General features: G+C 65.0%; 3 protein-coding genes across 3 annotated transcripts; 1 reads left to right on the top strand and 2 right to left on the bottom strand.

Moving 5' to 3' along the window:
- Positions 1 to 3,571: 3,571 nt before the first annotated feature.
- On the bottom strand, positions 3,572 to 3,886 carry EMIHUDRAFT_57114 (hypothetical protein; the record flags this gene model as incomplete). The annotated part of the gene is made up of 1 exon (XM_005758067.1): positions 3,572 to 3,886. A coding segment is annotated over one exon (315 nt), but the record flags the coding sequence as incomplete, so codon positions are not given.
- Positions 3,887 to 6,495: 2,609 nt separating this feature from the next.
- EMIHUDRAFT_250197 (procollagen-proline dioxygenase-like protein) lies at positions 6,496 to 7,206 on the top strand (the record flags this gene model as incomplete). The annotated part of the gene is made up of 1 exon (XM_005758066.1): positions 6,496 to 7,206. The coding sequence occupies one exon, from the start codon at positions 6,496 to 6,498 to the stop codon at positions 7,204 to 7,206; it is 711 nt and encodes a 236-aa protein (XP_005758123.1).
- Positions 7,207 to 9,837: 2,631 nt separating this feature from the next.
- EMIHUDRAFT_317310 (hypothetical protein) lies at positions 9,838 to 10,125 on the bottom strand (the record flags this gene model as incomplete). Its single annotated transcript, XM_005758065.1, has 1 exon — positions 9,838 to 10,125. One exon carries the CDS (start codon positions 10,123 to 10,125, stop codon positions 9,838 to 9,840), a length of 288 nt encoding a protein of 95 aa, XP_005758122.1.
- Between the last annotated feature and the right edge of the window lie 2,752 nt (positions 10,126 to 12,877).

Below are 12,877 nucleotides of genomic sequence, written 5' to 3'. Positions count from 1 at the left end.
AGTTCTTTAGCAGCAGCTCGTCTTCGAAGCGATCATCGCCAAACTCGTTCTCGATGACGGCGATCTTCTTGCCGTAGGGTGGCGGTCTGACGCGGACAAGGAGGGTGGGGAGTGGAGAGAGCGGGCGCGCGCGGGGGGGGCGGCGGCGCAGCGGTTTACGTTCGAGTGGCTGGAGCGAGGCGCAAGGAGCCGGGGCGGTGCAGCGACGCGGAGGCGTGTGCGAGGTGGTGGGAGGGAGGGCGGCGTAGCCACCAGGATGTGGTTGAGCAGGGTGGTCTTCCCGCTCCCAAGGAAGCCGGTGAGGACGGTGACGGGCACGAGGTTCTCGTTGTCTTCAGCTGAAGCAGCCATCTGGGCCTCGTCCAGCCGCCTCTTGCTCCCACTCTGCAGTCAAAAGAATTCTCATCAAGGCGCAGCTTGAGAACGGCGGTTCAGCGATTTTTGAAAACCAACAAGAAACCACAGTGCGTTCTAGCGTTAACACCTCTTCTGAATATAGAGCCCCGCATCCTCCGGCTCGAGCTCTTTCTTTCAACCTATGAAAGAATTTAAACAATTGAACTCTATCTCACAGCACACAGGCTCGACACAGGTGCGAACTGGCGCGTGCTAGTACTATCACCGGCACACCACCGGAGCCGCCTAAGCGACTCCGTTAAGAACGGCAATGCACTTAGCTCCGTGCACAATGCCGCTGTCCCCGCACGCTAGCTTGTTCACCGTCTGCCACGCCACGGCGGTGTGGAGAACGACAGACAAGCGTTGCATCTGCAGCCCGTGCCAGTTCTCGGTGGTCCATGTGACCAAAAGAATTCTCGATGGGCGTTCGAAGTGCCTGACTCAAACCCGTCATGCTTTCCTTCGGTCTCGACTTGAGTGCCGCTCGACTGGCCGATGAAGAGCGACCCGTACAACGCGCACTTGTCGTCCTCCCTCCTCGCCACATGACGGCCGCCCTCCGACACCGACAGTCGCGCTCCGCACGCCTTCGAGGTCAGCAGCGGCCGAGCGACGATCGGCTCGCTCCGATCGCTGGGCGCGGTCACTCTCCGGCCCATCACCCGCCTGCCGATCACCTGTCCGCCTCGCCGCGCGCGGGCCGCTCGCCTGCTCGCCACCGCCGCCGCGCGTCCCCGCGCCGCCACGCTTCCCTGTGCACCTCTGACGGCGCTGCGCAGACGGCGCGCTGGCAGACAGAGCAGCGGCCGCCCAGGCGGTCGCTGCTCCGCCCCGTCCGAATCCGTCCGCCCGCGCGTGCCGCTGCCGCCGCCGCCGCCGCCGCCGCCGCCACCGCCGCCGCGTTTCCCCGCGCCGCCACGCTTCCCTGTGCACCTGACCGCGCTCGAGCGCGCAGGCGAGACGGCGCGCACCGCACTCTGGCAGACAGAGCAGCGGCCGCCCAGGCGGTCGCTGCTCCGCCCCGTCCGAGTCCGTCCGCCCGCGCGTGCCACTGCCGCCGCCGCCGCTCCACCCGATCCCCGTGTGTCGTGAGAGTAATGTTTTGTGTATGGCAGATGTCCCCGGCGTGTGTGTGCTGTGTGGGTGTGGACTTGTCACTTGAGCCTCTATGATTCGTAGACCATCTGCGCAGCGCCTCGGAGAGGCGCGCAGGAGGCGCGCTTTGTACTCGGGTTTGGATGGTAGCGGGGGGCCCCGCCGGAGGCTGGTTACTGATAGGTGTATATTGTTGGCAAATCAAGACACAGAGCTCACACAGAATCACAGCGGGAGGAAAGCGGCGAGTCGCAATTCCAGGGGTCGTTGTGGCGGGCCACCCTGCCAAGAGAATTTACAGCAACCCTGATAAGAGAAACACGGTGCGACTTATCTTTCTTAAAATCCTGCTCGTGCAGGTGGGGACCCTGTCCTCCTCCCTCCCTCATTTGTTGTCTGTTTTCTTTCGTTCACTTTTTCTTCTTTTCGTACGAGAGGAAGGGAGACAGCGGGCACGGGGCTGGCACGCACTGGCACTAACTTACGGACTAACACATATACACCCAAAGAATTTTGACTAGATCTAAGGTCGCGAGGCCTCGCAGGAATATGGCCAGAAAACACGCGTGTCGCGCGCGCCCGCGGCCAGCGCACCGCAGAATTTGGCGCCCTACCCCGTCCGAGAGCGGAGATCGTCTGGGTGGGCGGTATGGGCTATGTATGGCTATGGGCGGTAACGGGTTAGGATCCGTCATTGTGCCCGGCGCTGCTTGCAGCGCTCTGGCGGTGGTGGTGGCGGCGCTCCCCAAGAGTGGCGCTCTTGGAGGAATCCGAAGAGGTTCCTCCGCCTTTCCGCCCCCCCCCCTCCCCCCGCAAGGCGCGAGACACACAACACTCACTAGCACCCTCGCTACTACCCAACCGGACTACGCCCGCCGCTCCAGGTCCAGCAGCCCCCTAATCCTCTCAATCACCCGCGCCACCTCCTTGTCACTCGGCCGCGCACCCACGCTCCACTGGCCTCGCTCGTGCCTGCACGCATTGTACCAGCGCCGCAGGGTGTGCGCGGAGTCGCAGAGCTGCGACTGCCCGGCGCTGCGCGGCGCAAGCGCGTTGATCTTCTCCTCCTCGCTGCTGCCCTTGGGCAGTGGCGCGCCTCCCCGCTGCTCGTGCCGCCGCTCGAGACGCCCCATCATGGACAGGTACGCGTTGCTGATCCGGTCCTGCAGCCGCGCCAAAGACGCATCGCCGCCGCCCGCCACGTATTCCTTGTGCAGCCCGCCGACCGCGCGCGTCAGAGAGCCGGGCGCAGAAGTAGAGCTGCCCCCAGACGACGACGAAGCGCCGGCACCGCTGGCCGAGGCACCGCTGGATGTGGCGGCCGAGAAACCGGAGCCAGACGCCGTCGGTCTTTCGGCCGCAACCAGCGCCGCCTCGGCCGCCACTCCAGCATCCGCGCCACCGTCGTCGTCGCCGCTGCGCGATATGCCACCGGTAGACCATCTGTCGCCGATAGCGTCGTTTGCGTTGCGCGTGCCCTGGGTCCCTCCCTCGGCCATCAGGGCCAGCGGCTCGGGCGTGGCTTTGGCATCGCCGAAGCGCAACGCCGCCTCGAACGCCGCCAGCGCCTCTGGCAGAGGCAAGCGTTGCGACTTTCGCTCGTAGACGAGGCCGTGCACAGCCTTGACCAGCTCTCGTGTCGCCGCCTGAGGCCAGTGGGCCGCCCGCCTCGCCGCATGCAGCAGCCCGCCGCCGGAGCCCTGCTTGCCGGCGACCATGTCCAAGACGTCGTCCTCGTACGCGCTCCTGAGGCCTCTGGACGGCTCGCCGCCCGTCAACGCCATCAGCAGCGAGATCCCGATCCCGTACGCGTCCGTCTTGGCCGAGTGCTGGTTCGAGTCGAGGAAGTTCGGGTCCGCGAAGCCAGTCGAGTAGAAGGCGCTGGTCGCATTGGTCGCCATGGTCATCGACCCGCCTGCCCGCTCCTTGGCGAGACCGACGTCTGAGAGGAAGGCGCGGTAGACGCGCCTAAGGAGTGGAGCTCTCGAGCGATCTAGAGCAATCTAGGGCAATCTCGGGTGATATCGGGGTAGACGCGCCTCTCGCCCGCCGCCGTATGCAGCGGCAGCAACGCGCCGTCGAGCAGGATGTTGGCCGTCTTCACGTCGCGGTGGAGAATGAGGTTCGAGTGGAGGTGCACCAGCGCCCGCGCGGCGTCGCAGAGCGCCGAGAGTCGCTGCGACCACGACAGCCCCGGAGTGCCTTTGAAGCCGAGCTTCTGCAGCCGCGCCCGCGCGTCAGGCGAGAGCAGGAGGTGGTCATCGAGCGAGCCGCCTCGCATGAGCGCCGTCACGATGCAAGCCGCACGTGGCGCGCCGCAGTAGCCGAGTAGCGGCAGAACGTCCCGGTGCGCGCACCTCCGCAAGTTGGACACCTCGGCCATCACCTCCCTCGCATCCACCCCTGAGAGGGCTCGCTTGACGGCGACGCGGCCCCAGCCCGGCAGCGAGGGCAGCTCCACCGCATAGACGACGCCGAAGCCGCCGCGCCCAACCTCCACCGCCGCTTCGAGCGCACTAAGCACCTACAGAGGCGCGCCGGCAACCGTGGCTGGGGAGGAACAGCGAAGCACTCCTGTCTCAACTCACACACCTCTTCGGCGCCCAGCTCCACCGGCGCAGGAGGGTTCTCCGCCGCATCGCGCGCCTTGGCCATCTGCCGGTTGGCCTCGGCCGCCGCCGCTGCCTTCGCCGCCGCCCGGCGCTCCGCCTCTCGCCGCCTCGCGTCCTTGGCCGCTTTGGCCGCCTCCGCCTCCGCTCGCCGCGCCTCTCGCTGCTCCTGCCTCGCCCTCTCCTCGAGCCGGGCGCACTCTCGCGCCGCCTCCGCCTCTGCGTCTGCCTCCGCAGCCCCCCCACGCCTTCGTCGCCGCCCTCGCTCGCCTCGCGCCGGTTCCGCTGCTCTCGCCTCCAAGGGCCAGAGCATGGCAGTGGTGGCAGTCGCGATTACAAAGGAGATGCAAACCAAGGGGACCAAGGGGATGAAAGTGAGTCTGCCGACGTTGAAGAACCAACAAGTGAGCGCGAGCGTGAGCCAGATGGCGAAAATCATGGGGCCGCCAGCCGCGTCGGCAAACAAAGCCATGGCACGCTCTCGCGCCGTTTGACGCAGCCGGTGCGGGCGCCCCCTCTGACGTTGCTCGGAGAACAATCGCCATAGAAAGCTGAAGGCGTAGGCCACCGGGGCCGTAGCGGCAAGAACGGCAAAGATGGGACGGCTATTGTACCGCAGCAGCAGCAGCACAACCGCCATAGAAAGTTGCGCGCCATGCCTCAGCAGCACCTCGACCACCCGCTCGTGGCCGTTCTTAGCGGCGAGCTTCACCGCGGTGAAGCCGTCGCTGTTCTGCAGGCTGATCTCCGCGCCGCGCTGCAGCAGCAAGTCGACCACCCGGTCGTGGCCGTGGTAGGCGGCGCCCATCAGCGCGGTGCCGCCGATGCCGTCCTGCTTGTCGATCTCCGCGCCGTGCCGCAGCAGCAAGTCGACCACCCGCTCGTGGCGGTTGCCGGCGGCGCACATCAGCGCGGTCACGCCTGTGCTGTCCTGCTTGTCGGCATCCGTGCCGCGCTGAAGCAACAGCTCGGCCACCCGCTCGTGGCCTTCCTGGGCGGCGTATATAAGCGCGGTGCCGCTTTTGCTGTTCTGCAAGTCGACCTCCGCGCCGTGCCGAATCAGCACCTCGACCACCCGCTCGTGGCCGTTGTGGGCGGCGAGCATCAGCGCGGTGCTGCCGTCGCTGCCCTGCAGTTGGTCGATCTCCGCGCCGTGCTGCAGCAGCAGCTCGACCACCCGCTCCTGGCCGTGATAAGCGGCGCCCAACAGCAGCGTGAGGCCACTCGCCTCTCCTCTCTCGTACGTCGCATCAGCCCGCCCGCCGCTGTCGAGCCACGCCAGCACCTCCGCCTCGTCGCCTCGCTCCGCAGCTAGCAAGACCTCGTCGGGGACTGCCAAGCCAGAAGCGCCCCCGGAGGAACCGCCTGCGCCTGCGCCGCCGACTGCCGTCGCCTCGTGCCGTCCCGCAACCGCGTCCGCGAGGTGCTTCCGAAAGGCCTCGACGCACGCGCTGTCGCCCTTCTCCTTGGCGTACTGCAACGCGGACTTGCCGGCCTCAGAGCGCACCGCCGCGTCTGCGCCCGCCCGCAGCAAGCGCCGCACGACGGCGGGGTGGCCGGACACGGCGGCGGCCATCAGCGCGGTCCAGCCGCTGCTGGTCTGCAGGTTGATCTCCGCGCCGCGCTGCAACAGCAGCTCGACCACCCGCTCGTGGGCTTGGTCGGCGGCGACCATCAGCGCGGTGAAGCCGTTGCTGCTCCGCAGGTTGACATCCGCGCCGTGCTGCAGCAGCAGCTCGACCACCCGCTCGTGGCCGTAGCGGGCGGCGTACATCAGCGCGGTCCAGCCGTCGCTGTCCTGCAGGTTGACTTCAGCGCCGCGCTGCAGCAGCAAGTCGACCACCCGCTCGTGGCCGTAGCGGGCGGCGGCGATCAGCAGCGTGAAGCCGCTCACCTTGCCTCTCTCGTACGTCGCGTCGGCCCGCCCGCCGCTGTCGAGCCACGCCAGCACCGCCGCCTCCTCGCCTCGCTTAGCCGCTTCTACGACTTGATCGGAGACCGCCACGACGCTGCTCGACGCCTGCTCCGCCGCCGGCGACAGATTCCCGGCCGGACTAGCACGCTCTCGTCGCCGCCGTCGAGCGCCGCCGTGTACTGCCCTCTTTTAGGCTGAACTCCGCCCGCAGTGGCGAGCAGGCATAGGAAATTTGCTGTCCAATGCATCGACGCTGCTCGTGCTCGGCCACACCACCAATGTGGGGGCCCGTCGAGGAAAAGAATTTCCGGCGCCGCGTTCCGCCATTCCGGCTTTCCGTTTTCTTCTCGTCAGCGACCGGGCCCAGCGAAGAGTTAGCTGCCGCGCCTCGCCGTCACGAGCCCAGGCCGTCACGAGCCCACGCCACCTTCTCGGCTCCAGCCGGCATCGCAAAGGTTTCTTAGCCCAGCGAACTCCATGCTGCGACAGCTCGCGTGGCGCGGCGCGGCGCGGTTGCGCGCTCCGTTTCCCCGCCAACCGCTGCCGGCGGCCGCGCTCGACTCGCTCGAGCGGCTCGGCTATGCGGTGGTCCCCGGTTGGCTGCGCGCTGCGGACACCGCTGCTCTGCTCGCGGACGCCCTCGCGTTGGAGGCGGCCGGAGTGCCGCGCGCCGCCGGGGTGGGCGGCGTCGCAGAGAGCGAGAGCTCTGATTGGGCGGTCGAGCTCAAGACCGAGCTGAGGAGGGCAGCTTCGGTGTGGATCCACGAGCCGCCACTCTCGCTGCACGGCGCGCCGGCCGCTCGGCTGGCCCTGCTCAGCACGGCCGAGGCGCTCAGGGCCGAGCTGCTCGACGCGGGCTGCACAGCGCGGCCCCTCGACACCGAGGCGACGAGCCTCGCCTACCTCTACTACCCCGCGGGTGGCTTCTACCGGCGCCACCGCGACACGCCGCCGGCGCCGTCGCCGACGGGCGAGCACCGCGAGGTCAGCTTGCTGCTCTACCTCGACCCTGTGTGGCGGCCGGACTGGGGCGGCGCGCTGCGTATCTTTGCTAAGCCCGCGCCGGTGGACGTGCAGCCCGAGGCGGGCACACTCGTGCTGATGCACTCCCCGCTGCTGGAGCACGAGGTGCTCGAGACTTCGAGGGCTCGCCACTGTGTCGTGGGCTGGCTGTGCTCCGTCACCTGACTGAGTGTGTGTGCACCCTGTTGTCGAAATGATCATGGTGGTTGTGACGTGTATCGCGCAAGTGAGAAGCATGGTGAGAAGTGTTAAACATCATAGCGGGTGGGTAGGCCCTAAAACGGCGGGAGGGGTAGGGCTATATCGACAGAGCTTGAGGGCTCACCACCCCTCCACCCCCCTCCACGCTCCTCCCGTCGGATCGGCGTCGGGAGGGCTCCACAGGGTCCCATAGGGCTAGCGCGCTGGGAGGGGTAGGGCTATATCGACAGAGCTTGCCCGAGTGGTCGCTCACTCACGCACCGAGTCCCACTGACTCAGGGATGTATGAATGTATCGAAGGCGAAAAACAGAGTGTTGTTGTGGTGTTTGGAGAGAGAGAGAGATTTTTGTTTGTGTCAGGCGTCCAACTTTGGCTTGGCCCGTCTCTCCCTATCCTGCCTTTCCCATCCTGGCTCGTCGATCGCTGCCGCTCCCCACCATCCTGCCAGGTGCATTGTAGAAGAGCGGCTCCATTAGTACGCGGCCGATCGACCACTGCCCTCCGACGCGCACCGTTCGCTCTATGCCGCGTCTCGCTTCCTTGTAGCTTGTAGGTCACCTCAGGAGTGTGCTCCTTCTGTGCGGCTTCGTCTCCATCGTATGGTACGATCCCCGTGCGGTCGTTCCAAAAGTGGTTAGAGGAATCTGGGGTGGTCGGTGGGGAGGTGCATGAAGTCACACAGTGAGTGGAATATGCGCTCCCCATCCGGAGGTGACCGTAGCCCTCGTGGATGTATGTCATTACGAGATTGACGCCCTTGTGTGTTGATGGCGCGATCAGTCGGCCCACCTGCCTTTTGTGTAAGCTGCGGGTGAAGACCTCCACATCCTGGCAGCGTTGCCCGCCCTCTGGGTACTCTTGAATGAGCGTCTCCCTCTTTACCGCATGCCGACGCGCTTGTTGTAGCCCCTCGGCGTTAGCTGGGACCTCAAAGAAAGAATCTCACAAACAAACAATCAATCAAGAATCTCTAGGTAGTGCCGCTGCTCCAGGGCAGCCTGCCGACAGAAGAGAGACCCTCCCGCTATGTCTATTCAATGCCTTTTGTTGTGCAATCCTATTCAATCGGAAAGAGAGGAATTTTTTTGAGTGAAGGAATTGAGTAAGGAATGGCGCCGACATTCATGAAGGACGTAAAAAGTGGTCGCGTCCAGAACCGTGAACCCAACGCGGCCAAAGGATATCCACCTCGAGAACCTCGAGAGAACCGTGAAGGAAGAGACTGGCCTACCGACAATGGTGCAGCCCGCCTTCACGGCTGCCGCCGACCAGGCCGCCACGCCGTGCACTCACCGATGCGCCCGCCCCCGCCCCACAGATGCAAGCTACGCTCGCCATCGCCATCGGACTCGGGCTCACCGCCGCCGCTCCTGTCGGCACGCCGAAGATCCTGGCGTCGACGACAGACTTTGGCTTTGGCTCCAACACCGCGTGCAACTGCAACGGCGAGCCGCTCAGCAAGACGCTCATCGAGAAGCACGGCTACGTCGCCGTTGCGACTCCGGACTGGATGCTCACGCCGTTCCTCTCCATCAACACGGCGACCGCCTCCGGGGACTCGACGCCTGCCACGGCCATGGGCAAGCCGTACACATCCAACTGCGGCAACGGGAAGGGCGGGTGCGGCAAGTGCTGGAAGCTGACCACTCGCGACGAGCCCAACATCTACGGCCGCAAGACAACCTCCGACGGAACGCCGTCGGCACCTTTCAAGCAGCACGAGGTCAAGGTCGTGGTGATTGATGCTTGCGAGGACCGGAATGCATACGGCAACAACTGGCAGTGGTGCCTGCCGTTCAAGCTGGACTCTAGCCTCACAAAGGGCCTGCCGATCAACGCCAATGGCTACGCCGGACACAACATCACGGACGCAAAGTCCTTCCTGGTCGACCCCACCGTGCCGTACACTGGCTACCCGGGCGCGGGCGCAGTCACGGTCCCGTACGATTCGCTGCACCTGGGCCAGTTCAGCCACACCGACAAGGAGACTGACTGGCGGAGCGAGGAATGCTACGATGTCGCGGGCAACTGGATCTGCACCAACCTTGCCGGCCAGCCTTACCACTTTGACTTTGGCATTCAGCAGATGGACGACGACTTCCTCGAGAAGCAAGGTCCTCGAGCTTCCCTTCGCACTTGCGGTAAAACTTGTCGGCAATGCGTGCACGCTTGAAGAGAGCCTCGAGCGACTCTCCCGGGTCGATGGCGGGCGAGGCCGCCATCGAAGGCTTGGTGCCCGGCCGAGGAAAAAAATTCCCGGACGCAAGCTAAAAGTACGTGAGTGTGTGTGTGTGTGTGTCCTAGTAGTGTGACCTAGTAGTGTCCCCAGCTATGGGCGTGTCCACGTTGGAGCCAGGTGTGGTGTGGGCGCGAGAATAGCTCCGCCGTTCATGGAGGCAACCGATGCGAGTCGACTGGTGTGTGTCGTCGTGGTTTCGTATCAAGAATACTCACTCACAAGCTAAAAGTACGTACATGCTCCCAGTAAGCTAAAAATTCCGTCCTTGCACTTTAGCTTAATGAGAAATCTCTCTCTCTCACATGTACATGTACATGTGCATGTCCCTATCATTGAAAGTAGCAACCGGGTCGCGCTACACGCTCTCCGAATGGGATTTCTGCCCTGCCGCCTGTCGCGGCCCCGCCTGCCTCCCGGAGGCCCGCCCGGCCGTGCAATCCGCCGCCGGACCGCCCGGCGGGTCCAACCCGAAGCGGGCGACCGGCCGTTCGCACCGCTCGGCCGACGGGGCGAGCCCCGCGGCCCTCGATCGCTCGCCCCGGGACGTGGCCCGACCGGCCCACGCGCACGGCCTGGCCTCTACCGCCACTTTCGGCGGCGCAATTTGCGCCTTCATCGCTCTCTGGATCGTCCTGGCACCCATCGGACTCCTCCCGACGGTCGGCGGCGCCCACTCCGTGCACTTTGAGTCAGACTCGCTCTTCGGCAGGCACGCTCTTCGGCAAAAAGTCGCCGCCGGCTGTCCACGCCGAGCCAGCCAGTTGCCGGCTCGCATGGCAGCCTCTTTCTCTCGACCAGCCTCAACTTCGACACGGTCATCATTTTGTCGCTGCGTGCTCGTTGCGAGCCGGGCGGCGGTCAAAGTTTGCCCAGACGAGCGCCAGGCGATAGTACCGTCTCTGTTCGCCCTGTGCATGTCAGGCCAGGCTGCAGCGGGGCACGACCATCGTGCTGCCCTGTTGCAGCCTGACGTTTCCCACTGTGCACAGCCGCCAGAGCACCACCACCGCCCGGCATCGTGTCACGGCGAGCTTTTTCTGCACCCGTTCGCGAGGCTCTCGCGCTGGCACACTTCGGCCTTCCGCTGCTCGCGTTCGGCGAGCTCTTCTCCGCACTCCTGCCACGGTGCCGTCGCCACACACCTTCTGGCCGGCCTGAGCCACGCGGACTCGACCTCTCTCCCTCTCTGGTGCACGCCACGGGCCGCGACGGCTGCTGGCAGCCAGCCGGCGTGAGGAGGCAGCGTTGCCGGCACAGTCGAGCTGGAGTATCCGCTTCTTGATGCTTCTGCGGTCAAGCTTGACCTTATGTGACATGATATGCCACAATACTGTATGCTCTCACCCCTCAAAGTGTCGAATTTTTGTTTAGTACTGGTGACCCGACACCGGTGGCCCGATAGGCGATAGTACCGTGTGCCTTTCTTCAAACGAACGCACTTCGAGGTTCGACAATCGCTAAGATGCTTATGGGGCACCGCTGCGACTCCCTTGGAGATGCCTGAGGCCACCCCAACCAGTCCCCAAGGCCAAGCCTTACGTGGACGAATTCAACCCTACTTTTTGTTCGTCTACCCACATTAGCAACTTCGTGCTCATGTCAACGCCACGCCAGCGCCAGCCCATTCAACCCCGCCCCCATTGGGGGCGGGGCCCTTCAAGGGCTTAACTCTAGCTATGCTCTCACCCCTCAAAGTGTCGAATTTTCGTTTCCCGGTGACCCGACACCCGTGGCCCGATAGGCGATAGTACCGTGTGCCTTTCTTCAAACGAACGCGCTTCGAGGTTCGACAATCGCTAAAAGCTGCTTTTGGGGCACCGCTGCGACTCCCTTGGGGATGCCTGCGGCCACCCCAAGCACTCCCCAAGCCTTACGTGGACGAATTCAACCCTACTACGCACATTAGCAACTTTGTGCTCATGTCAACGCCACGCCAGCGCTACAGGCTAGCCTGTAGCCCATTCAACCCCGCCCCCATTGGGGGCGGGGCCCGCCAAGGGCCACATCTAGTCCTAAAGCTAAAATCACGAGAGGGTTTCCGCCGGGCATATTTCGGCCAACTCTGCGCGTCCGGCGAGTGAGTATCCAAGCAGGCGTCTGAGAATGGCTTGCTCCGTGTCGCTCGAGCGCCAAAGCAGCCGGTTCGCGCGGTGCTCCGTGGGTAGCACCTTTGGCTGCGTCGGAAGCGGGCGGGGCCGCGCCTCATCTGTCTGGGTCAGTCAAGGATGCCGCGGCAGGTTCCTGTGCGATGGCAGGGCGGTCCGGTGCGGAGAGAGCGGCCCAAGCTTGAGCGAGAACCAGTCATGCACGTGTGGCGATCTAGACGAGCAGGTGCGCGCGCCCTGCAAGAGGACCCACGCCTTCGGCCGACTGCAAGAGACGGCGATACGCGACTCTGCCTCGTGCAGCACTCCGCGGCGCTTCTCCGTGCTGCTGCCAGATTGCCTCGGCGCGGTGTACACGCAGCGCGTCAAGAATATCGGCAACATCATGCACGCCTGTCTCAACGGCATCCTCCTCGCCCGCGCCTTTCGGGTCCCCCTTTTTCGTCCACCGCTTGCAAGTTGGGACGGGGCACTGCGAGCAACGGCGGAGTATGAAGAGCTGCCGCCTGCGCCGACGCCGATGTCGGCCACAACCTGGTGTGGGCAGGATTTTGAGACGGCTGTCCAGAGAGGTGCCTACGACTTTCGCAACTCCACCTATGGGATGCTTGCGTGCAACAGGAAGAATTTGCGCTTCTTTGCACAGGAGATTGCGATTGCACGTGTGTGGCGGTCGGCGGTGGACTCGCGGCTCTGGGAGCACGGGCCAAACTATGCGTACGGGGCGGCGTTTGTGCACCACTTCCGCTTCACGTGGGCGGACCCGGTTTTCGAGAGCGAGGCGGTTCTGAGGATCGGTGCGCACGGAGCCCAGTTGAGGCCACGGAAGCCACGGAGACGCGCCATCCTTTTCCGTTGATCTCTCGTACACGTCGGCAGCACGCACGCGTACACACGTCTCTCACGCCACTGCCAGTCGGTCTTCCACCCTCTACCACGGAGCATCAGCCGCACGCACGCAAGCGCGCACCGCTGTAGGCGTGCACTTGCGGCACCGCATGGCGTGCCTTGATGGCAGCGAGCTTGTCGATGACGTGCTGGCCGCCGCCACGCGGCTTGCCGGCGGGCGCGATTTCGTGCTGCTCGTGGCCAGCGACCGGAGGAGCTCCCTGAAGCTCCTGCGCGCGCGGGGCGTGCGGATGGTGGCCGTACCGCGTCTACAGTCCACCTCCACCGACAAAGTGGCAGAGCACGGCGAGGACGTCGGAGAGACGGCGATGCGCGACATCCACCTGCTCTCCTTCGCGCACCACCTCATCGGCGTGCACCGCCAGATGCACCACCGCCCCA

This window comes from Emiliania huxleyi, assembly GCF_000372725.1.
Source record: "Emiliania huxleyi CCMP1516 unplaced genomic scaffold EMIHUscaffold_887, whole genome shotgun sequence".
NCBI lineage: Eukaryota > Haptophyta > Isochrysidales > Noelaerhabdaceae > Emiliania > Emiliania huxleyi.
The sequence above is the reverse complement of the archived record's forward strand: the minus strand, read 5'-3'. Positions and strand labels throughout refer to the sequence as shown.